Genomic DNA, 26,141 nt, shown 5'->3' with positions numbered 1-26,141 from the left:
CCACCCTGCTGTTTTCTTTTCTCTTGTTATTCAATATTGTACCCCTCCTCTCTGTAACGCCTCACGGCATTGAGAGTAAATAAATGAAATGAAATGAAATGAATGAAACGTCATTTACCTTGCCTTTTTTGTCGTCTCGTTGAGCAGAAACAGCTGAGTGGTCGTTGGCTGCGGCAGGCGTACCCTGGTGCTCCGCGCCCCCTTCCTCAATTGGGACGCTCGAAGCTACCTCCGAGGTGGCTCCCACGTTGACAATACCCTTGAACGTTGAAGCCTGAAACTTCGGCAGGACAACGTCCGATGTTGACGGGTGTGAGCCGCAGTGAGGAGGATGGTCTGCATGGGTGGCTGGGCCAACAGCATTGCACACGACGGTCAAGGGTCGAAGGTAATTTCGCTTGCCTGCAGTGCCGTTAGTAGTGACTTTCCTGCCGGGCGCCATCCGAAAGTTCAAGGCCGAGCGCAGGTGTTTTAGGACAGTACATATGCTTCCTCGATACGCCGGTGCGTCGAGATATTCTCGCTCAACTTCATCATAGTCCAGAAGCTCAATTATTTTCTTTTCAGTCTCGTACAGTGCCGCTTCATTTCTCTCGAGCAGATCAATGGCCGCTTGAAGTTCATGCGGATGCGTCGAGGCGGCTTCCAAAAGATCCGTCGCTGCCTTGAGCAGTCGGGTACCAGCGCCGCGAAGGATACGCTGCTGCCGGCGCAGCTTATCAATCGCACGCATTCGGTCGGTCGTCCGGTGGTCAGGGCCAGCCATGCTGACCTCCGGCTGAGGGCGGGGCTGAGCAGCGTCAACAGCAGTCAAAGGAGAGGGTTTCTGAGAACCTCAAGCCGGAGGGGACGTCGGTGGTCTCCTTCGTCGCGTGCGGTCATCCTCCCGGGTTTATCGGCACCAGAATGTTAACGGAAGAACGACGCAAGGCAGACCTGAGCCATGGCTGCCCTTAGCGGGGATGACAACTTTACTAACACGGGAAATCTGCATGATCATGGTGATTGAGTGGCGCATACCCTTCGGGAAATTCAACAGTGGTCACTACACCTTACCCTTCCGAGCACTTCCACATCCTGCACGACGCCAGGGTTATCGCATAATATGAAGTCTATTTCATTTTTGTGCTCCCCATTCGGGCTCCTCCAGGTCCACTTCCGACTCTCCCGTTTACAGAAGAAGGTATTCATTATGCGTAGGTTATTCCGTTCTGCAAACTCAACTAGTAGGTCCCCCCTGCTATTTTTACAGCCCAGACCATAGTTCCCAACTGCCTTGTCTCCAGCCTGATTCTTGCCTACTTTAGCATTGAAGTCCCCCATAACTACAGTATACTGCGTTTTTACTTTAGCCATTGCCGATTCCACATCTTCATAGAAGCGTTCCACTACTTGGTCCTCGTGGCTGGATGTGGGCGCGTAGCCCTGCACCACCTTGAGCTTGTACCTCTTATTGAGCCTAATTACAAGAGCTGCTACCCTTTCGTTAATGCTGTAGTATTCGTCTATGTTGCCAGCTATGATTTTATTGACTAGAAATCCCACTCCCAGTTCTCTTCTGTCCTCTAGACCACGGTAACATAAGACGTGTCCATTTTTCAGCACCGTAAAGGCTTCGCCTGCCCTCCTAACCTCGCTAAGCCCTATTACATCCCATTTAATGCCCTCTAATTCCTCGAACAACACCTCGAGACTTGCTTCGCTAGATAAGGTTCGCACGTTAAACGTTGCCAGGTTCAGATTCCATTGGCGGCCTGTCCGGATCCAGTGATTCTTAGCACCCTTTCCTGCGTCACAGGTCTGACCGCCGCCGTGGTCAGTTGCTTCGCAGCCGCTGGGGACTGAGGGCCGAGGGTTAGTTGGCGTATTCATGGGAGGTTGTGGCCGGTACTACACCAGGGTGGCCAATCCTGCTCTGGTGAGGGAGTGCATTACCGGCAATGGTCGCCGGGGTCAGGCCGCACCCCAAGCCCCTTTGTGCAATTCCATCAATACGCGGATTTTTTTTTTCTTTTTTTTTTTGAAATCTGGTGGGAATTGTCCGGCACCGGGATTCGAACCACGGTCCTTCTGCACGCGAGGCGGGTGTTCTACCTCTACGCCATCGCTGTATATATATATATATATATATATATATATATATATATATATATATATATATATATATATATATATATATATATATATACATATATCCCCACTCTGGGCGCGTGTTTTTCTTTCTTTCTTCTGTATATTTAGAAAAATGTTTACTTCATTAACCGTAGTGAAAAAGAAAAGAGCCTAACCACACCCCCATGCCTCTTTTGGCGTTGTAGACTGCTGACCTATCTTTCTGTATTTCCTCAACGAGCCCCTTATTTCCTTACTATATATATATATATATATATATATATAGAAGAAGAAAAGAGAAGAAAAACATCGAACAAGGTAGAAGCACGATTGTGGCTTACGTTTCAGCAAAGAGAACTTGCTTTCCTCAGGGCAATCTCTCGCCTGGCAGGCACGGTTTATATAGGGGTAGAACCCCAGGTGAAAGGAGAGGGAAAGAAGGAAGGGAAATTGAGCAAGCTGATTGGTTAGGGAGTATATCGGGGGAGATGTTGAGGGGGAAAGAAGGTTGTATAGTTTGAGCTGCGAGGTAGGTCACAGGAAAGTCAGGCGGAGGGGGGGGTTAATTCCGGGATTTTGTGGAGACAACAGATTAGAGGGTGTTTGTTGACGCGCTGCAGGTGCATGCGGAAAGGTTCCCAGAACCTCTGGAAGCAGGCCAGGGGTGAGAGTTGGATCCTTATCCTTATCCTTATCAGTTTCTGATAAGGACCCAACTCGCACCCCCTGGCCTGCTTCCAGAGGTTCTGGGAACCTTTCCGCATGCACCTGCAGCGCGTCAACAAACACCCTCTCATCTGTTGTCTCCACAAAATCCCGGAATTAACCCCCCCCCTCCGCCTGACGTTCCTGTGACCTACCTCGCAGCTCAAACTATACAACCTTCTTTCCTCCTCAACATCTCCCCCGATATACTCCCTAACCAATCAGCTTGCTCAATTTCCCTTCCATCTTTCCCTCTCCTTTCACCTGGGGCCCTGCCCCTATATAAACCGTGCCTGCCAGGCGAGAGATTGCCCTGAGGAAAGCTAGTTCTCCTTGCTGAAACGTAGGCCACAATCGTTCTTCTACCATGTTCGAAGTTTTTCTTCTCTTGTGTTCTCTACCATCTTGACAGTTCTACTACACCCTAAATATATATATATATATATATATATATATATATATATATATATATACATATATATAGATATATATCTATATATATGTATTTATATATATATAGAATCAGAAATGGGAAATGAGCGGCTTGGTGAATTCAGACAGAATAAGGGTTGGCCGTCAAGAAAACTTCGGAAAGCTAAGAGGGGAACGCGGTAGGTCATACAAAGAGATGAAGAAGTTTTGAGTAATAAAGAAATTGGTTAAAAGAAGCCGGCAGGGTGGGATCCGAACCCACGACCTACAGAATACCGGTCCGGTGCGATGACCACTACGGTACCGGCGGGGCTGTTTCCCCACAACTTTCTCGGGTATTTATGTTAAGGTATTTTTGTGTCCTGTGGTTGGGGGTGGTAGCCACCCCCTGGCTACCACCTTCAAGCCACCACCCAACGCGACGCACAAAAATGGTAATACCATCAAAATTATTTGAAAAATTCCTAGATTTCTTTTTGTCAAATATATAAATCGAAGTGCTGGACATTTTGACAGCAGTTATTAATAAATACTGCCCTAGTTACATGCCGTACCACGCTTGACACAAAGTACTAGAAGGAATTCCGGAGCAGACGACGTCTGCCGACGCCGCCTTCTCGCCGCGAGTGCTTCAACCGATCGCGGAGGTTGTGGGTTCACTTTCGTCACTCTCGCCTCTCTCGGGCTTCTCAGATTTGCGCGCGCCTGTCATGTTCCTCAAAGGCAAGTGTTTTGCTTTCATGCTTCCTGAGGAATGGGCGGAAACGTGTCGTGCCGAACTGCACCAGTGGCTGCGCATCCTGCAAACAAAAGGTCACTGGGAACCTGTAATGTTCCCAACGACCCGGTACGGTTCGTAGTGTGCGCTCGTGCTATTCCCAGAGAAGATCTGGAGAGCGACTTAGAGAAGTGACGTAGAGAGGCGGCGGAATCACGGTGAGCTTGGTGGCGAAGTCCTTCAAGACAAACCTAGAGGCCTGTCCTGTCGCCAGATGCCGTGCCGCCAATATTTCCGAGCTGTCCCAGCTACTTGTTTTCTGTTCGAAAAAAAAGGAAGCGAACTGGACCCGTCGTGACGTGCGCGAAGTATGCCAAGGCGGAGACCTCGGTTGTTGAACATGCCAACATGCAGGCTACTGGAGACGATAAGGAAAATGAGGCACCGTGTACTGTCACCTTCTATGTTGTTCATGAGCCCGCGGTCGGCAGTGGTAGCACCAATGCTTCGAAGTGTGAGGAAACAAGCACCGGAATCTGCGGTGATGGAAGCGGTGATGACGGACTCTGCGCCGTTTACTTCTGGTGTCACTGACGTGCATACGCAAATTCCGAAATAGAAGTCACTTGAGCTATGCTTGTTAGACAAGTTACTAGGAGAACAAGAAATCGTAATGCCCGGCATTGCTTGGAGACGACAAGACGCCACAGAAGGAGCAGTCAGCATCTGTTTAGTCGAGATGAAAAAGCCATCACCAACGACACCGTTGTTTGCAAACAAAAGTCTCGAATTCGCCGTTTGCAAAGGGGGCGTACATGTGATAGAATACGTCCTACAGAGCGAGGTTAACAGCATGGTAGTGAACGTTCCCACAGGTACGCGGCACGCTATTGGCGTTACGCAAATGCTCGAGACTTTCCACAAGAAATCTGTATGTCGCGGCGGTCCGGCACAGAAAAATTTTTCCGGGGATTGAACTCGAATGCGGCTCCGTCGATGCGACTGGATTTTGCCGGCATAGTCCCATTCTCAATCCCATCACGACAAAGATGTTTGAAACGCGACGATTTCTTCAACGCAAAGCGACTCCAGTGAAAGAGGACACGTGGGGTATTCGTCGGCATCGACTGCCCATGACGGCAGCCGGCTATGCACTGAATGACCTTGAACCGGCGAGCCTTTTCGCTAAGCGCACCAAGCGTGCGTTATCCCTCTGGCGGCTCGCGACAGAGGGCGCGTCGGTGCCGTTCCCGGTAAGGCTCCTAAAATTGCGCCGCCGTGATTTTATCGCGCCGCCGAAGCAAGCCCTGTAGCGCCTCCTCAATAATTCTTGCTATATGGTTTTTCGGGCTATTTTTTATGCAGGATGTACACCTAAAACGTCCAGCTTCTTATTTTATTATGGAGCAATAAGGGAAAGGAACCCAAGGAAGCGTGCCGTCATGCATCAGGCAATTTGTAAATTCAAAAGCCGACTCACGCAATCCGCAAGCGTCTGCTTAAAACCAGGCATCGTCACCAGGTCTTTTCAGCTAGGGACACATAATGACTGATCCTCAGCTACTAAATCACCAGAATAGACAAACTACAACATAAGGAATCACAAAAAATCGCCATCATCTCGGAACCTTCCTCCTCACGGGGTGGAAGGGCTTTGAATTTTTTTGTTTACTACGAAACGCGGAGAATACTCTTGAGTCGTTCATTTATAACGTTACGAATATTCGTGTGGGCAGGCCTCGGAAATTACCAACTAAGCTACTCTTTACGTATATAACGTGAGTAAACGATACGGACAATGTTGGAAATTCTTGACGACCTCGTAATATACTTTTAAGCATCCGCCAATACAAATATTCTTGCGGTAAGATTTCTTGAAAACCTTGCTTCCTTTTTTTGAACCTAGTTTTGCTTCATAACAGTCGCATTATTGTAAAAGTCCGACCTGATCCATTATTCGGGACATGTAATAAACGATTAATAAGTTAGGCTGCTTCCGCCAGGATTACTTCTGCATGGCTGTCATATTGGTCTCAAACCGATGCAACACAGTGCCGGCCAGCTCGCCTATTTGTTCGCCCCTGGGAATATGTGATGGAAAATCAAACAAAACCTTTCCACATGAGACGGCGAATAATTTGGCTAACCTTGAATGATCGGGCGAGCATTGATTTGCACTCTGAACTTGCGTTTAGTGCCGATTTCCCGTACTACATTGACACCACTGTGGGGCAAAGCAAGGAACAATAAACCGCGATTTTTATCCCTAGCTGTAAAGCCGCAACCTTGAGCGCTTGCTGTGTTCACTCCCTTGTCTAGAATTCTACACTGATTGAATAAGTAACCCTTTCTGTGCAGCTGGCAGCATAGAACGCCATAAATAAAAAAGTTGTAAAACCCATCTACGCTTGCGTTGTTTCAGATGTCGACGGGAAGACTTTACGAGACGGGTTTATTTAGGGCTCTTACCTACGCACGAAAGCTGGCTGGTCACAAAAAACCGAGTAAATTTTAGAGAAGGTAATCTGTATCTCGGCTTGTAATATCAGGAACGCGCAGTAGCGTTGACGTAAACTACCGCGGATGGTCACTTGATATAAAGCAAACACACCTTTGTAAGTATTGCGGATGCTTTCATAGCATTGCTGCTAGTTTCTACTTGCTGAAGATTTTTCGGGTCGTCTTCCTCCATGAAAAGAGAGCCTCGGGAAAGGAAGCGAAAAGGGCGCACATTTTTTTAGAGTCACGCCTACAGCATACAGGCAGCACAGCATTCGTTTCAATCGAGAACAAACAAAAAAATCGCGCCAATTCACTCCATGAATGTGGTTAAAAAGCAAAGCTGTAAATATCACCCATAACGATTACCCATGCGACGTCACTTTTATTCACTCACATCGCTCTACAAATAGTAAAACCAGAGAGAAGTGAAATGCACTTAACCACACCATTTATTATTCCGAAGAGATATTCTTGGTAAGGTTAAACGAATGCATGATGCATGAACGGTGTTTGGTTGAGTTGTATTGGTGTACCACAAGAATGGACACTTGCTTTATAAAATTAAAGTAAGCTCCAACCCGGTGTTAGACGATCTGACTTCTCCGTATCTGCGCCGCGGACGGAGGCGACGAGATTTGCGGAAGAGAAGGAGGAGATGGGGCTCATATGCAGTCCGCGCGGCCTGTGTTCCATCCACTCGCTGAAGCTGGGTAGGTAGAGAGGGCCTGGACAGCAGCATATCCCATTGCTCTTGTTGGTTAGTTGACGGAAAGAAAGAGAGGAAGTGCTCAGGGCTAAAGTCGCTCACACCGATTACGGGGCGGAGTGTTCCTACTTCTGAGCAAAATTAACATTCAGCGTCGTAGCGATTTGGATGCATTAAGTGAAGACGCGTAGGCTATGGGAAGGAGCCCGGATTGTATGAGCGGTAGGGTAGTTTGTTGTTCTCTGGAAAGGTAAGGGTAAGGCGAAGGTACGGTCTGTCTCAGAAGGCGATAATGCTGGGTTATCTCCCGTAACGTGACAAGCGGGTGACTGTCCTCGTGCAGCTCCATAGCACCGGAGGTAAAAGCGCAGGCTTGTTGTGTGGGCGTATTTGTTGCCCTCCATTGAGGCGTGAGGGGGTGTCCCGATGAGCTGGATGGAACCGTTTGGGGAGTGGTTTTTTAGCACGCGCAGTGCAGGTCAGGATACCCGACCCCACTGGTAATTCCAGTAGGCTTGCTTCAAAGTGGTGACTACCCTCTCACTCATCAATGAGTATTTGAATGTATTCCTTGTTTTGGCGCGAGGGCGGACGACAAGGAGCTGTGATTTTTTTTACGTGAACACTGGAGGCCACAGGCTTTAGCACATTGGCGTACTAGAAGTGAGATGCCATGCATTGGTGTGAGCCTCCTTTAATGTTTGTAACTCTTAGCACATGAGCAAGGTGCGCACAGGGCCGCTAGACGGGCGTGAGTGGTCGCGTGACGCGTTCACGTGGCATTCAGCGAGAACGCAAGGGGTAAACCCGTAGATGTGCTTGGTGAGTACACCACCTGTCTTCCCCGTGTTCGCGTCGGCTCGTAGCTAAATCGGTAAGACAACGGGCTCTCGCTTTGTTAGTCTATTAGTTCCAGGTTCAATTCCCGGCAGTGCCACTAAATTATTTTATTTGTTCGCTGGAGTTTTCTGGTGACACCAATGGTCGCGAAAGAACCCTTGGGGGGTAGAGGTAAGAAGCTTTGCTTTAAAAGCATCCCACCCGTGCGCTTGAAGATGGGGCTCTACCTCACGCTCTAGATAAACCTTCGAACCACCTGACGCACACCACAAGCGATTCGCTGTAATGATTACTGTTACACAAGCGTCAGAAATACGCGAAACGCACCGCAAGTATTTCCAGGAAAAGTTACTGTTCCGCGACGCACCGCGCCGGCAACTCCTACCGAGGGGAGTGACGTCAATAGCTTTTATTATGTAACGCAATAACCTTGTAGCTCTGCTATGGGTAGGGCACGAGAATGTAGATAAACCTATGAGCAGCGTCAAAACGAGAGCGGCTAAGGAAAAAATACGGCAGTAGGCTTAGTGGCGGCGTGCTGCCAAAATTGATAAACTCCGTTCCCGGGAGTTGGGCGCAAGCTTCAACCTAGGTAGCACACGAGAGGTGTGAATGAAAGATTTCAGCGCAAGCGACGAGCCCAGCAAGGCGTTCCCGTGAAACACACCATGGGGAAACTCAACGAGCACCCATCGTCGTGGTCCTAAAAATTAGCTAAGAATTGGTCCAAATAAAGTTGACTCCTTCTCCCCAGTGGTTGGGCTTCGCCACAGCCCACTTGAGTAAGCAATGTATGCTACCAATCAAACAAGTACAACAAATGACGATAACGTGCGTAATATTCGGCTAAACAAATCGGGGCAGTTTGCACTGGAAGTGCAAGGTTGGAGAAACAGTAAAGCTGGTGACCCCTCGCCATTCGTAGGAGACCCGGCTGCTGCACCTCACATGTATTTCAAATTTGCCGCTGGAAATTCTCCATGGCTGGCAGGCCCGCATCGTTTCGTCCACAGACTTTGACATCTCTCCCCAAGTGGGCTGTGTTAGCACGCGCTAGAACTCCTGGCAACCGTCTTCGCGAGCTCGGTGTCTGCGCTGCCCTATTCAGGCACGCACGCACGTGAACTAGCGAGTAGAAGAGCACGCGAACGGTCCCGCCACAAATGCTGGGCAGAGGGCTCTCGAACGTCGAGCTGGCGGACGTTTCGCGCTCCTCCCGAGGCGCACGCTCACAAGCGTACGGTATTTTTTAGTATTTTTGTGAGTTCCTCACGCGCCGCAAGCTCAGCCGCAAGCCTGGCCCCACTTCTTTTTGTTTTTTGCTACAGTAAATCCGCCTCCGCATCCAACTTAATTCACTTCGACTTCCCTACACGTTACGTTGTTTGTTTCCACGCAGGAAGAAAAACTCAGAGGAGCCGTATTGTCCCAAACCCACCGCAAAAAATACGACAGAAATGGCGTTATTATGGCGAAGCTTATAATGCTTGTCCATATTGCGCAGCTGCGGCGTTTCCCCCTCGCGAAATGCCGCGGACACTTTTCACGTCTCTTCGACAGAGTTATGGGTGTAAATAAATTAGAGGCGGAGAAACTGTGTACGGCTGAATTCTGACATGTTTCGTGGCGCGCGAGTTATATCGGCGTTCTCGAGCCCCCGCGTGCCCGATCAGCTGCTCCTTCACTGGAAGAAGCGGCGGAGGAGGCTAGCTGAAGCGCAGGAACTGGGAAAGAACTGTAGGCTTCCTGGGCGTCTTGACATGACGGGAGTGTCTTCACGAAAGGGAACGTCAGGACAGCTCCTGAGTATACTTTCCTCCATACTACCTTCTCATTCGCTCTGATCGGTGGGCTTGCTCGCCCGTGTCTGTTGCCTGCCTCGCGTACGCGACGTTGCGGTTGCCGCGCAGGGACGTCTATAGCGTTTCGCAAGTACCCATTTAACAGCACATTCAGCTCAAGCGCACATGTGTGCCGCGGTCGCTTTAGCGAGCGCGTTGCTGCTCGGCAGAGACCTGCGCCGATAGACATCACAAAGCTCAAGGACATCCGGCTGACTAAACAGGGCAAACAGGCATTTTCCCCTTTCCCTCCTCTGCTCGCGTGAGAGAGAACTCTTCTGCGTTCGCTAGCTTTCCTCCCTTCCTTAGTTGCGTTGCGGAAATCGTTCGCCGCTAGGGCGGCAAACGTGATAGTAGGAGAAGGAAAAAGCATTGCATGAACAAGGCGACGAACCTGCCGCCCACTTTACGCTCTCTCGGTACAAAAGCGCGGCACAAGCCCGCATTTTTGTTTGTTAGCAGCTGGAGGACGAGTTCATATTTGCGGTGAGGGGAAGTGGTAATAGGTAAGGCCAAGTGACACACAAAGCTTTCCGTAGTGGACCGTTCCGTGAGGCTGTTGCAATAGGAAAAGGAACACTTTATATAGGCTGTTGCGTGTGACAGTCCCATTGTCAGTTTTTCTAGTGTTGCATGTTGTCGTACCCTGTTTTCTCTGTATGTGCTTATTTGCGAGTTGCAGCGCGTTTTGCGGGGTAATAATCGTTGTGGTAACAGAGCGCCTCGTTGCGTAGCTACGCCTAACTAAGTCTACCGCAAGCCCACGAACAAGTAAGTGGGGAAAACGGGCATTTCTCCATCGCGAAGCGTTCGTATGTGGCGCTGTGCCTGCCACCCTTCGCTGTGAAGACAGACTTCTCTTTATACTGATCGTCCGGGGTTGTCACAGGCTAGATACAGCGTAGATACCCGTACGTTAAAGGCAAAGCTGGGAGGTTTTGTGTTGTTGTCAACGGCTATCTTCACATGTTAACTGGCGGGAACGTAAATGTTAAAACCTATTTTACCCCTTCGTGGCCTCAGTGCAGCAGTTATATTGTATACGTTTGTTGATATTTTTAGGTGTTTGCCTTTCGTCGGCGGCCTAAGTCAATTAACTCCCGGCTTCTATCTATTATCTGGCATTATCTATTATCTGACTATCTATTATCTGACTATCTGACTATCTATTATCTGACTCTTTCGAGGGGCTTCAGTCAGTTTTATACGTGTTGCGCCGCTGCTTGTTCTTGGCGCCGCTCATTCTGAGCGTTGGCGGTTATGGTGGATTTCGCTGTGCCTCCCTTGGCTCACTTGGAGGCGTTCCTTTTTTGTCTTTATATCTTCTGTGGTGCGCTTCCTTCAACAACCACTTTTTAATGCGGCCGAGCGTAAGCGCATGCTACGGAACGCCTAGCAATATGGATTGTTTCAAACACAGCCTTTCTAGAAGCCGTTTCGCTGCTGCTAAAGACAACTTCAGGTGCTTTCGGCCAATTGATTGATTGATTGATCAAACTTTATTATGCGAAAGAGTGAGCCCCCTCCGGTGGGGGGGGGGGACCCCTCGACGGGAGCGGAGCCTCATTCCCAGGCCCCGTACCGGGCTAGCAACTCCCGCCCACGGGCCGCTAGGCTCGCGTGGACGTTTGCGGAGGGGCTGAGCCGAAGGATCTCCCATCGCTCATTAAGGGGAAGGGAGGAAGGGGAGGGTGAGTCGGGTATTGGTGCCTTTAGTGCGGTGCACTCTAGGATGACGTGTTTTAACGTCCCTTTGCTAGTGTGGCCGAACGGGCACAGTTCGGAGTATTGGTGCGGATACATCTAATGTAGTAGTGTGGGGTGGGCCAGAGACCCTGCCTGTATTCCGCGTATTATCGTCTGGTCCCTGCGGGTGAGGGAGTGATGAGGCTCAGGTAGCATTTGTCTATTTTCCCTGTACATTGTAATGATATCTTTATAGGCAGTGATTGGTGTCAATGAGTCGACCCCCGTCTCCTCCACCTCCCGGCGGGACATGTCTCGGGCGTAATAGTCGGCGATGTTGTTGCCGACCAGGGAGGAGTGCGCGGGGGTCCAAATCAGTTCCACCTCGTTGTCTGGTCTTTTGTGCCGTTTGAGGACGCGTGCCGCCTCGGAGGAGATCAATCCCCCGCGGTAGTTCGCGTAGGCTTTCTTGCTGTCTGTCACGACTTGCGTCGCCCCGGGTTAGATTAGTGCCAATGCGATCGCCATCTCTGAAGCGTTTGTTGCGTTTCTTGTCCTCGTGGACGCCACGGCGACGAGCCTGTCCCTTGTTGTTACTGCCAAAGCGGCCTTGTCGCTTCCCTTGACCAGGGCGGCGTCGACGTACATGACATTGGGGTTGACTTCCAAGCGCATTTCCAAAGCCTTGCCGCTCGCTTTTCTCCTGTCGTCATCCTCCCCTGGCGCCATGTTGCGTGGGAGAGGTTTTGTGTTGATCTTGTCTCTCCAATGTTCGGGGACGCGGCCAGACATTTGCACCGGTTCAGGCCTCCATCCGATCTTTTCCAGTATCCTCCTCCCATGCTCGGACCCGCTGAGACGCATCCTCTGGAGAGGGGCGCCTCCACGAGCTCGTCCACTGTGTTGTGGACCCCCATCTCGTACAGCCGTTTGGTCGACGTGTACGCGGGTAGTCCAAGGGCTTGCTTCGTGGCTTTTCTCAAGATGACGTCTAGTTTTGCCTTCTGTGTTCCGGTTAGGTTAAGGTATGGAGCCAGGTGGTTCTGGTAACCACGAAGGCCTGAACCAAGCGCAGCGCGTCGTTCTCCTTGATGCCCCGATTCTTTTTTGCTACGCGGCGGAGCATGCCGAGGACCTCTCCGACGTTAGGCATATCTTGTCCACGGCCGCGCCCTCCTTGCCGTCGCTGCGAAGCAACAGCCCCAGGATCCGACACTGTTGAGTGGGTTCGACCTGGATGCCGTCGATCTCGATCTTCAGGCCGCATCTGCTCCTCTTGCCGACGCCCGGCTGGACTATTAATAGCTCGGACTTTTGGGGGGCGCAGCTCAGGCCGCACGACTTGGCGTACTCGTGGACCGTCGTCGCTGCGCGCTGCAGTGTTTCTTCCATCCACCCCTCCGATCCGGCCCTGTTCGTCCAGACCGTGATATCGTCGGCGTAGAAAGCGTGGTCTAACCCTTCAATGCGTTCCAGCAGTTTAGGCAGGGGTAGCAGTGCCAGGTTGAACAGCAGGGGCGATATTACAGATCCCTGGGGTGTTCCGCGTTCTCCTAGCGTTATCGGGTCCGTCTTCGCGTTGCCTATCGTCAGAACGGCCGCTCTGTCCTCGAAGAAGTTGCGGACGTAGTGGAAAGCTCTCGCGCCACAGCCGGTCCCGTTCAGGTTACGCAGGATACTGGCATGGGTGACGTTGTCGAAAGCCCCCTTGAGGTCGAGGGCCAGGATGGCTCTAGGGCTCGATCTGGTTGCTTGTTTGATGACGAGTTCGTGCAACTGAACCATGACGTCCTGCGTACCGAGATGTTTGCGGAAACCGAACATGGTCGCCGGCATCTGTCCTGTTTCCTCGAGGTGTCTCTGCAGCCTGTGCAACGCCATCCTCTCCATGACCTTACCCACGCAGGACGTCAGCGATATGGGTCGCAGGTTCTCGATCGACGGTGGTTTCCCTGGCTTCGGGATGAAGCGGACCTTGGCCGTCTTAAATTCTTGCGGTAGTCGCGACGTTTCCCACGCCTCGTTGATGTGTTGCAGTAGCTCGTTGGCCGTTCTGCCGCACATGTTGAAAAGCAGCTTATAGGTAATGTTGTCCGCCCCGGGCGCGCTTTTCCTGTTGCTTTTGTCGATGGCGGCCCATAGCTCTGAGATTGTGAAGGGTCGGTCCAGCTCCTCGTTAGGGATCCCCTCGTACAATTGTGGTGGCAGATACCGCCCCTTTTCGGTCTGGAGGTAACGCTTTTGGAGGTCCCTGAGCAATTCGGCGCTATCCCCGTCGTGATTATTGATGACTTTGGTCAGGTTCCGATTCGTGGTCGACTTGCTTTGTGCGGGGTCGATGAGGTGACGCAACAATTTCCAGGTCTTGCCCGCCGACAATTGTCCTTGTAAGCCTTCGCACATTTTATGCCAGTTTTACCGGCACAGTTTGGCTGCATACGCCGCTATCCCTTTGTTCAGTAGGCCGATGCGCCTAGCCAGCTTCCTGTTACGCCGCTGGCGCTTCCACCTGCGAGTGAGCGAGTGGCGCAACGCCCACAGGTTGGAGAGCCTGGCGTCCACTAAAGGCGTGTCCACTGTCGTGGTGATCTTTTGCGTGTACTTTTGCAGCGTGGCCTGCTGTCATCTGGCCCAGTCTTCGTACGATTCCGCAGACGGTTCGGCATCTTCTTCTTGCTTCCTCTCACTGGTGTGCTTTCTCATCTTATCCCAATCCGTTATCCTCGCCTTGCCGTACACCGCCTTATACTGACGCCCGAGGACATCGATCTTGATTATTTTGTGATCCGAGCCGAGGTCGGCGTCGTCGCACTTCCACCTCGTCTCCAGCGGCCCCGAGGACCACGTGAGATCGGGGGTCGTGTCGTTGGTCACGCTGTTACCCGTTCGGGTCGGGATTCCCGGCTCGTTGATGAGGTACAGCTCGTGCTTTCCCATGGCTTGGACGAGAGCCTTGCCCCTCTTGGACGCAATTTTATAGCCCCACATGGGGTGAGGCGCGCTAAAGTCGCCCATGACCAGGAGCGTGCGGCTTTTTGCTAGTCCCATCGCGTCCTTCAGTATGGGATCGAAATTGTATTGGTGCTTGGCTCCTGGTCTACAGTAAACGTTCAGTATAAATACGTTCTTGCTGTGCCCAATGTCTCTCGCGTGTAGTTCGACCAGCGTGTGGTCGCAGCCGTGCTGCGCCGTGATGTGTTGCGTCGCAGCGACCGTATTACGTACGAGAACGGCGGTGCTCTTTTCGGTCGGGTCGGTATATGTAATGTACCCCGGCATGCAAGGCTTAACTTTGGTCTCTTGTAGCGCTATGACAAGGGGTTGTCGGTGTGCGTCCTGGCTCCCTATGTGAAGGATAAGGTCCCTCTCCTTGGCTTTTATGCTTCGGCAGTTCCACTGATATATAGCGGTCACCTCATCGACGACCCGTGTCCGATTAGATTTGTTGTGTTGGTTCGGCTTCATCTTTCTGGTTCGTGTCTAATCGTCCCCTTCTCTTGGCAATTGTTTCCTTCAGCCGTTCTGCTCGTTCCTTCTTTAATGTTCCGTATTTCTGCTTGACTTCTAGAGCGTTGAGCCTAGCCACCAGGCGATCGTGCTTGGCCTCAATCGTAGCTACCCTTTCTTCAAGCCTGCTCAAAGCCGCCAAGATGACAGGCTCGCCAGGAGTTAGCTGTACCTGCTCTTCCTTCTTTTGCTCTTGTAGCGGTGGAAGCTCCTCGTCCTCCATCGCTTGCACTTCCGAGTTCTGAGTCGCTCCGGCGGGTACCGCGGGTGGCGACCTTCTCCTCGGCAGCTTGCGCGCTCCCTCTCCTACCGGGTTAGCTAGTGTTTCTTCGTGTATCGGTGTGTGCTGCGCGGTGTTGTTATTCGTTGCTTTCTCTAATTTCCTCATTAGTTCGCGAATCTGTTCATTCTGCTTCTCTATGCTTTTCTTTAGCTCGTTCACTGTGGCGTTATCACCGTTCATGTTGTTGTTACCGGGGTTAGAGGGTGGGGAATCGAGCGATCGAGCTTTGGGAGACCCGCGGGCCCGGCCCACCTTGTTATCGGCGACTCCACGCTGGCCTCCTCCTGGCTCTCCCCGCGATCTCGAACGTCCGCGCTCCACGGTCAGCTCCGCGTCGCCCCGACGTCTCGAGATGCTCCGCGCCGACGATGCCATTCTCCCGGCTGTTTTCCAGCACTGGTTTCCCGGGGCCGGTTGCCTCGAAAGAGAGCGCCCTCGGTGCGTGCTGTTTCGTCACTTGGCTTGAGGTCAGGCGGCTGACGCTCCACTCCCTCCGGAGTGGTGGAAAGTCCTCGTCCCTCAGGTCCCGTCGTTCTTGCCGGTGTTTCGGCTCCCACTGTCGTTGCCTGACGACGTAAGGCGTCTTGAATTTGTTCCCGCATTCTCTGTCTCCGGTGACGTGTTCGCCTCCACAAAGCCTACATCTCGGCTTGCATTTCGTCTGGTGTTCGAGGCCCGGGTTGACGGTGCCGCAGGCGAAGCAGACGTTTGCGTTCGGGTTGGGGCAGACGTCGCCCCTGTGTCCGACTTGCCCGCACGTCTTGCATACGTCGAAGTGTTTTTTGTAAAGTCCGCAGTGTACGAGGACTGCTCCGTACTTGACGTAGTTCGGCACTTTCGTGCCCTCGAACAGGATGATTACGGCGGTCGACGTCCCGATCCTGTGCGCTTGTAGCGCCTGGGGGTTGTACATGTTCACGATGTTCGCGTTGATGTCTTCCTGGGTGTCCGTGATCGATATTCCCTTGATCACTCCCTTCACTGTCAGCTATTCAATGGTTTCTCGATCTAAGCAATAGAAGTGTTTATACCATGCCATAGCGCAAGGCCTAGTTTATCGCTGAACTTTTGCACATCTGTTACCTCGCCCTTTACAATATTTCTTCAGTTAATTAGAAGAAGGCATTACGTGGGCTTTCCGGATTTTCATTAGCGTCTGGGTGGTGGTTTTGATTGGCTTAAGCCACAAGAGACACGGCTGAATGTTGCCCAAATGAGGGTCGGATGGCGCAATTTGGCGAGGCATTGTGCACGGGTATTTATGTGGTCGGTTGATCGTTTAATCTCCCTTTCACGACAGAAAAATTGTACCCGAGACAGCGCTTGTTATAGCGATGGTACTTCGTCGCTCCGCCTTGGAATCGCGGAGTACTTTAATTACGGTTTTTTTTTTGTGTGTGTGTGTGCCCATACGACATTCAGACGTATCGCTTGTTAGGTTCAGGTAGGGTGAGAAATTCGCGAAGCACGTTTTGCGTGTTCCGGAACCAAGAACAGGCAAGCCCCGTTGAACTTATTAACGACGGCAATATTCAGTCACCGCCAAAAGCAAACTCTGACCGCGTCTAAAATTGCTCTAGTCGCCTCTACGAAGGATTCACTACACAACCTTTTTCACAACGAATAAGTTCAAGCAGTGTTTGTTGAGCCTACTTTTGGTGGTGACATATCCCGTTTGGTCACTGGCATTGGACCTGTTGTGCACATTTGCGGTTTTTGATTTCGAACACGTTGGGGTGGTCGATTGGGGAGCAGGGGGACGGGATCTGGGGGCCAGATTTTGTTTTTTTTTTCTTTTTTTGGCTAAAGACGCCTATTTTCCCTCCGGTTGTTTGCTCTAGACGGTCTGTCACAATTCACCACACGTGCTCCATCGAAGTACCCGACCGCTCACGATTGGCCCGTGTTAGAACGCAGTTCTGCTTTGATGACGGCGGTCCTAATTAGCTTAGCAGTCTGGGAGCAGACAATGCGCGAACCACGCATGTGTTAAACTATGCTCATAGTCGAATGCTTATCGCTCACCGCACGCTCAACTCAAGGGGTATGGCACAGGCGTTAGCCAAAAGACGTGAATAAGCGGTCGCATGTGCGCGGAACTTTGCACGGACGCTTTCAAGCAGCACGACCGTTGCGCGGTTAACGGCCGTTATCTCGAGCGTGACGCTTCGGGTTGTGCCTAACTAGAACTCCAAGAAATAAATTGTATATAGACTACCTGAAGACCCTTATTTTGGGCGCAAATATCCTGCATCAGCTTATTGTGTCTTGGAACAACTCCCTCGACCACGCACGGGGTTGGACAGAGCTTTGGCCTCTGAGCGAAACCGGCTGTTTAGGTAGAACACTTCGGTGGCTATTATCACCGTGTGATTCGTACTCCCGTTGGTTTTTGTAGCATTTTCGAAAGATATGGTCGCCATAAGCAGAGTTCGTGATTTAAAACAAACCTGAACTAAGTGACGCCCTAAATTATTGCAGAAAAATCCCGAGAGCTTTCTTCAATTCCGGAAGCCTTCCTCCGCAAATTCTGTTAATTATGAGTTTTTCCCTTAGCTCAACGATCTTTATTGCCGATGTTATTCAGACGAACTTCGCGTATTATGCATTTTCGTGAAAAAGTGCATCGTGTTACATGGTTGTTGCTCTTTCTCAATATTTCGATTTGTTTGTATTGGTATCTTATTTTGAAGGCGATGTATAAACTACATAAATGTGGTTTTGTAATTGTATTTTTATTTTTATGCTTTTTATTTTAAATTGTTTGGTTCTTTAATGTTTTGATAGAGAAATTAAATCTCTTGGCATAATATAACTATCGACATGATTGACTTTGCCAGTAATGCGTTTGTCTGCATATACAGGGCAGACATGGTTGTTCTTTTTTCGCGGTATTTTCAGTTGTTTAATTCTGTCTTCAGCTGGTGAGGGAGGTTTATATACTGCCTATTTTCATTTCTTTCGACCATTTTTATTATTGTTAGGCCTTCTTCAGTTTTTGAATGCTTGATGCGGCCTATTATCAAGAATAGATGAAATAGCTTTCGAAATTCCATTTTTGTGCAAGTGCAAGGCGTTACACGGTTGGGTCTGTGGGCACCCCTTAAGGTAGCGTGCGCCGAGTACCAAGTTTCAATCAGGGCATTCTTCGTATATGGCGCAAGATAGTTTGACTAAAGGTGATACCCTCTGGCGTACGAAAACACACTTGAGAAGATACTGACGCGACCTGGAGGTCGGCAGGCGAAGTGGGCTGTGACTTGTTCCAGAAAATGTTACAAATCACAGACTCAAAGCTAGGGTATCTCTTATGTTCAGCAAAAGAGAAAAGAAACAGCAACGACTATATTATCTGTTTGTGTACTTTCTACGGACTGAAGCCATCGTTCAGTGGTGAGAGCAAGACACATAAGCTTGCGGGTTGCCTTAATGCGAGTGCATACGTGCCGACAAAAAAAGTATGCATAGCATGAGCCCAAGAACCCAGTGGGATATGCTTCTTTCAAGACTTCACATGCGTGGCTGGAGATTATGTGGATAGAACATTGGGGGCATGTTAACGGAAAATCATCTTGAAATGGTAGAAGATACAGAGCGAGAGAAATAGGATGAGGGAGAGAGAGGAACGAAAACATCGGTGGCTTCCTACAACTGCTCGGTATACGATAGCCTCAATATAGGGCTTCGGTAATCGCGCAGAGGAGGAAGAAAGCGCACATGACTCGTGGGGCTTGGCTCTTATCTTTATCGACGCAGAACGTCAATGTTTGTTGAAGGCGAGATATAGCTTTTAGCTCCGGGTGTTACGACGTCAATACAGCGTCCAGCAGTGGTCTGTGTGCACTGGAAGTCCGAGGGTTTCGGTCTAGCGAGATTACGCGAGAAAAGCTCGCGTAAGTACTCCACTCGCATTTTCCGTACCCGGATTGGAAAGCATTTCCAATCCGTACCCGGATTGGAAATGCATGTAAGCATTTATAAAAATTCAGGGTTACTTTCTTTACGTAGTTCTTGCGTCAATTTCTGACGTCCAAAATTGCATGGCCTATGACAATGTGGCCCCTGATGCCGACAGTATTAGCACTAGGAACGTAGGCTGGCCACCCGGTGCCAAATATGACCTCCTACGTATTTAAATATCCACGCAGTAAGACAGTCTAAGCAAATCTGATTGCTTCAATCCAGCTTCATCCACCCAAACTCTACATCACACCAATCAGTTGTCCCCAACGACTACGGCACCCTGTAGGTATGTCCTGGCGCAAATTATCTCTTAAATCCGAGTGGTAATCCGTTCCATCCGATGAGTCATAGGCGACATGAAACTTGAGAATGTGGTGAAACAGGCTAATTCGGTGAGGTTAGTAAGGGTCGTACTTGTTTTTCAAATTGTGACCCAAGGATGTGGCCGGTTCTGTTGGCAAGTTCAGATATGCCTGCCTGGACAGTGCCTCTCAGCCCTTCAGGTCGGCCTATGACCGTGATATCCTGGTTAAGGTTAATGAGGATGGGAAACGTGCGCTGCTAATGGCACTCCTATAAGGCATCTCCAAATTTATCTACTCAGTCCGATGCGTTGAGGAGTGAGCAATGGCGGCCACCATTCAAGGATGAGGTTGGTAAGGGTATTAGGAAGTTTCTGCGGGGTCATCCCGCAGTCGTCCTGTGATGTCATCCTGCGCTGTCCTGCACAGTCCACTGAGCCGTTGCTTCCAGCTTTCACGACCCTGCAATGCTCAGGAACCCGACCCGGGGAGATGGTTTTGTTCAGTGCGGGTTTAATACGACGTCTAAAGCCTTTTTGCCAATGATCGTGGTACTCTTACCGCTCATGATTTTTGCCTTTACTTTAAAACCTTGCGCCCAAGAACATTATAGGGTTTGTAATATTTCATGTGTTTATCGTCTCTACCGAAATTGTGATTTAAAGTGTGTTAAAGTGCTGTGGTGAAAGCTCAAGTGCGGGTTTTTGTGCTCGAAGAATTTTTTAAATAAGAAGGAAGAGCACAGGCCGCTGAATCATTACCATTATTTCGTTTTCTCTCGGGATCAGCGATGACAGAAATCTTTGTAGCTACCTTCATTGCTAACTTTTAGAAGAAAAAGCGTAAGTCAATCGGAACACCAGGGAAGTAGTCCATATATGCAATTTAAAAAAAATAATCGCCATTCGTCTTTTTTGTGTTAGGCTTGTCTATTAATTTAGGAATTGATGCGTCTATTTTTTTCTTCGTTTTTTTTTCTCCATATCAAGACCGCACTCTTCTTCTAAAGTAGTATTCGAAAATGTTTCTTTGCATTCACCCAATCTCAAGTAGTTGTTTTGACACAATCGCCATTTATTCTGTTACCCATATTGATTGCCCCTTCGCTGTTAATTTTAGGAAACACCGACACGATGCAACGCAGAAGGCCTGCGCACCAAGTGATCGACGGAATACCCAGAGGCGTGGGCATAAACCCCGAATCACTGCGCAAGAGTCTGGAGTTCCGGGCCGAAGCAGGGGACGTGGTACAGTGCACGTTTCCGAAAAGCGGATCAAACTGGGTGCAGTACATCACGCAGCTAATCCTCAAGGGTGGCGAACCGATACCCAACCATGATGAAATGTCCAACAACTATCGCGGTCTGGAGTACATGAACTTTCAAGACTGGGAATCACCACTGCCGCTAAGAACTTTCTCTACCCACTTGCCCTTAGACAGGGATAGGATGACCAAAGAGGCAAAGTATGTCTACGTGGCCCGCAATCCTTGGGACGTATGCGTGTCCTTCTTTCATATGGCCACAAACCTAAGTGGCTACAACTTCCAGGATGGCACGTTCGAAGAGTTTGTCGACGCCTTTCTTGCTGGAGAATTGGGGCACGGTGATTACTTCGAGCACGTGGCATCGGGATACGCTCTGAGGAATGAACCGAACGTGTTCTTTGTAACGTACGAGCAGCTGAAGAAGGACACTCGTGGAGTCGTGCTGAAGTTGGCATATTTTCTTGGGGAAACTTACGGGAAGGCTTTGGAAGAGGACGAACATTTGCTGCAGAAATTGCTGGAGAGGTCTAAGCCGGACTACATGAAAAACATTGTGGTGCTAGATTTTAGTAGAAACGCCAACCCAGATTGGAACGAAATTATTTCAAGAACGCAAACTACTTGTAAAGAAGGTTACGAAGGCGACAAAAACAAGTACGCCTTTGTCCGGGAAGCGAAGGTTGGTGGATGGAAGGAACACTTCACGCCAGAACTGCTTCGACAAATGGAGATGAAGATTCGGCAGGCAGAAAAGATGTCCTCTTTTATGGAGCTCTGGTCGGACATTCGGGAACAAGCAATACAAGCTTCTCAGAGTGACCGCTAGGCACAGTTTCCCATCACCAACGAACCCATGCCACCAATAGCAGTGGAGACGCGTGAGCGTGACTTCACGCCCACAGGCAGGCGCATAACCTGAGCGACACCGCACTAACACGTGGAAACGGGCGGTAGTTTGCGGAACGGGCAAAATTCGCTACATTAGTGCATTTCTCCAGCCCATATTAGCTTCACATTCTCTTCACATTAGCTTCGTTATACATTAGCTTCAGTGCGGCTGACAATGAGGAATTGAAAAACTCGATTAAATCCAGGAATTCGTCACATAGAGGTTTGTTACATTCAGGTTTAACTGTATAGCTGGTCACAGCAGGAGCAAGAAGTATAACCGACGGAGAGTCTCAATTCAATTCAATTCAATTCAACCTTTATTTCCAACAAGAAGTTGGGAGTCCCCCAGGCGAGAAGTGGCCGTAAAGACCACTTGAAAGGTGCCTGAGGGCCCCCACCCACAACGTAGACAGTTACAGTATTCTGTTTCCCTTTTTGTCTCCATTATACAGAGTTGTTCGACTTCAAGAGTAGGCTGGGAACAATATACACTGTCATGCGCAGATGAACAATGAAGCATAGTGATTGCAGTGACACAGGAGCAAAAAAAAAGAAAAACAGTCGTAAAAAGCGAAATATTTCTATACGAACACTCCATAGACAGGAAAAGGCAAAAAGCAAAAAAAGAAGGAAAACAAAAAGAGAAAGCAAACGACGTTTTCGGTCAACATATACAAAAAAGAACGGTGTGGGTTAACAACTTTTAAGTTAACTCATTAGGTTAACATTTTAGGTTAACTCATTTCTTTTCGGGTGTAGCCACTTAAATTTGTGTTTACAATATCCCGTTTGTTTAGAAGGGAAGGGACAGTGCATCTTAAAGACTGCAGAAGATAGTCAGTTCGTGAAGCGGAACTAGGCACCTGTCACAGCCTCGAGTACGCGAATCACTCTGTTGCATTTTTAAATCGCCCATGAGTTCCACAAAAGCTGGGTACCTTTCATTTGAAAAGAAAAACGAATACAGTAAACGAAATTCATAAATGTTCTTGAGAGATATGATCTTATAATGAGGGAAGAAAGACTGAGTTGAGTGCGAGTATGGTAGATTGGCGATGTAGCGCAGGGCCCTTTTTTGTAAAAGAAAGAGCCTTTCAATACTTCCAATGCTAGTGGTGCCCCATATGAGAGTACAGTAATGTAAATGTGCAGAGAAACAGGGTATGGTAAATCTAAATTTTAGCTTTCACCGAAAAAATAATGTCTACATCGCGCTAGTGCACCAGTCGCTGACGACAGTGATCTAGTCAAGGCTTCTATGTGACCCGTCCATGTCAAATTAGAGGAAAATGTTACTCCCGGGATTTTGTGATTATTCACTATCTCTATAGGTACGCTGCCTAAATTTATCATTTGATGCATTGTTGTGTCCTTGTTGTTAGCTCCAAATAATATTGGCTCTTGTTTTGCTGGCGTTAATTTTTAAGCTGTTGGAATGTGACCAGTGGTAAATGATCGACAGGGCCTCCTGAGCCTTTTCCGCAATTTTGTTTCTGTTTTGACTTGAAGTAAACAAACTGGTGTCGTCTGCATAGAGAAAGAACGTGACGTCGTTTTTGGTTTTAACAATATCATTAACGTAGATATTAAACAGCAGCGGCCCTAATACGCTGCCTTGAGGTATTTAAAGCCTCCAACCTCAACGCACTGTTTCCGTTCTGAAAGGTATGACGGAAGAAGAGAATGCGATATACCGCGGACGCCATAGCGTTGTAACTTTGTCATCAGAATACCATGGTTCAGGTTGTCGAAAGCTTTTCTATAGTCTATAAATATACCGAGTGTAAGCTTCCTATCAGTATTTTTAATTATACGTTCTTTTTGTGCCAGTAGTGCCGTTTCTCTTGATTTGCCTCGTTGAAAACCATGCTTGCAGTTTGCAATTATATTGTGCTTCAGAAAAAAAGTGGTAATCCGGGAAAATATAACTTCTTCTAATTCTTTAGAGAATATTGGGAGTATGGATATGGGCCTGTAGCTGTTTGCGTCATTCTGATCACCGTTCTTGAATATAACAGACACTCTGGCTATCTGCAAAGAATGCGGAAATTGACCAGATTCCAGACCAAGATTATATATGTATGCTAGACACGGTGCTATGATGTCTATAACGTACTTAATTGGTCGAAGTTAAATGCCGTGAATATCTTTTGCTTGACTGTTTCTTAAACTAATGAACGTTCGACATATTTGGCTTTCATCTGTTGGCACCAGAAATATGGTATCAGAGTTTTGATATTTTATTGTGGCCCCCTGCCCGGTGTTTCGTTGGCTGCACAATAATAATAAAATGATCATTAAAATGCTCTGCCAGAGCTGCCCCTGAAATTTTCCTATTTTGCACAGTTATCTCAGATACTGTAGGTTTCGCACAATTACGCTTTAACATATCATTTATTATTTTCCATATCTGATCACGAGGCAGCCAGGGCGAAGGAGGCAGTCAGGGGGATGTGGTTAGGCCCTAGACTACACCGCGCGAACCTTCGCGGGAGCGAACCGGCGTCGGATCGCTCCAAGGTTCCTAGGTACCTCACCAGCGTGTGCGTTGAGGCCTCGGCGGCGACGGTCGGGGGCCTGCGTCCAGCGTCAATACTGCGCTTTGACGGCCCCGTATGGCGACGCTTCCGGGTCAACCCGGTGCCTCCTGCTGCCACAGCGAAGGTTCACAGTACAGGGGCTACCTCCTGCTGCGTGATCTGCTACGGGGGTAGCCACTGTCGGCCCACGTTGCAACATGTGCTGCCATGACGACTCCATCGCCACAACTGCCGAGGGAAGCGACGCCAGCATTACCCCCGCAAACAACGACAACGGCTGCCACCACATCATGGTGACGCAATGTCCACTTCACGTCTGAGCAACTGACTAGTGTAGGCTTCCCCCATTGGACGTATAGTCGTAAGGCATCATGACAAATCTCTGTTTAGAAAGAGGTTATTAGATATGCGTGGTTTAGCGTTTCATTGCATTCACTGTTAGATACGGTATTGTACAGACTTTTGGCTTTGATTATACTTGCCTTTGTGAGTCTACGGTAAAGAGTTTATTATTGTTAGGTTGTGTGCTGTTTTTCTTGTAGTGTGGTTTGTTTGCGGTGTTTCCATGTGTAGAATAAATGTGCGGTTTGCTCAACCCGTCACCGGCTCGCCCGCCTTTTATTCCTCTGAGCTGGTTGCGGCATTCACAACGGTGCACCCTTAAACAATTGTCAGCTTAAAGCGGCATGCTAAAGCGAGGCTGATTTTCCTTTAGCGAAATAAACACACCTCCAAGGGCAATGTCTAGATACTATAAATGGCCCATGTCTATTGATATGGTGAAGAGCTGGTAAGTGTGTGCAACTACCATAAAGAGAATTTAAATCATTTTAGGCGGAAATCTTGTGCACGGGGTGTCTTGTGTTCTGCCGCTTGGTTGTATGTGTTTTGGCAGACTGCTCTATGAAAAAATTTCAACGAACCACTAGACCAATTTTCTACGGTACAGTCAAAGCATCGTGTACAAAAACTGACTACATCACAAAGGGCGGACGGTGCTTTCTTTTCATACCCCATAAATACAATACAACTCAGGATGGAGCTTTCTATGAACACAACTACGTTAAGTTCACCCACATAGGTTAGTTATTTATTCCGTACGTGCACGTGTAGTGTTCGCGTTTGTGCGCAGGTATGTAGAGGAAGATCTATGCCAAATAAAGAACGAGACGTGTTTGTGGGTGTGTATTTCGACTCCCATATTAAAGACATGGCCGGTTACATTAGCTTTCGGTTTTGCTGGCACTGCATTCGTTGTATCTACTGCAGCATTGGAGGCCGGCTTCAGGCAGCGTTACTTCTTTTCGTCTCATTTTTTGTGTAGCACAGACACCGTAGGAGGCTGCACGAAGGCATTTTGTTTATAGCCGAACAGGCGACATGGTTTGAATTCATTGCGTGCAGGCAGTCTGGCGCTTACAAAAAGTGTTCATGCATTCCTTGACCATTTTCGGAGTATGCAGGAGTGTATACTGCCTTTTGTCTGTAAACACACTGCGTTCATAGGTTACCTAGTTTTTTGGCAACCGGATTAGACGGATCGCGATGCACGTAGGTGCAAAGTGCTTCACAATGAAAAACCTCTTCCAGGCTCGCAACATCGATAGAAACTTCTCTTAGTTAAAGTCCGACAAAATCGGCACACACTTTCGTTGTTATGCAGGTGTAAGCAAAATTACTATTGCAGTTCGCAATGGTACACATGGCGTTAATGACTCTGCACTGCGAGCCTGTACAAAAAGATACCGCTAGTTGAATGAGCATTCTCTGTTCTTTGTGTACTGTTATGGAGTGGGGGAACGCAAAAGGAAACATAAAGATGGTAACGAAAATGCCGCATCCGGTT

The 26,141-nt window shown here is 49.0% G+C and overlaps 1 protein-coding gene across 1 annotated transcript; it reads left to right on the top strand.

Moving 5' to 3' along the window:
- The first annotated feature begins 10,398 nt into the window (after positions 1-10,398).
- Positions 10,399-24,897, top strand: LOC144147256 (3-beta-hydroxysteroid sulfotransferase-like). The gene is made up of 2 exons (XM_077679340.1): positions 10,399-10,627; positions 20,717-24,897. Exon 2 carries the CDS (start codon positions 20,731-20,733, stop codon positions 21,688-21,690), a length of 960 nt encoding a protein of 319 aa, XP_077535466.1. The 5' UTR covers positions 10,399-10,627; positions 20,717-20,730; the 3' UTR covers positions 21,691-24,897.
- The last annotated feature ends 1,244 nt before the right edge of the window (positions 24,898-26,141 follow it).

Source organism: Haemaphysalis longicornis, unplaced genomic scaffold (assembly GCF_048455015.1).
Source record: "Haemaphysalis longicornis isolate Haplotype H1 unplaced genomic scaffold, Haemaphysalis longicornis Haplotype H1 scaffold_7, whole genome shotgun sequence".
NCBI classification, from domain to species: Eukaryota; Metazoa; Arthropoda; class Arachnida; order Ixodida; family Ixodidae; genus Haemaphysalis; species Haemaphysalis longicornis.
This window is presented reverse-complemented; position numbering and strand designations above follow the sequence as displayed.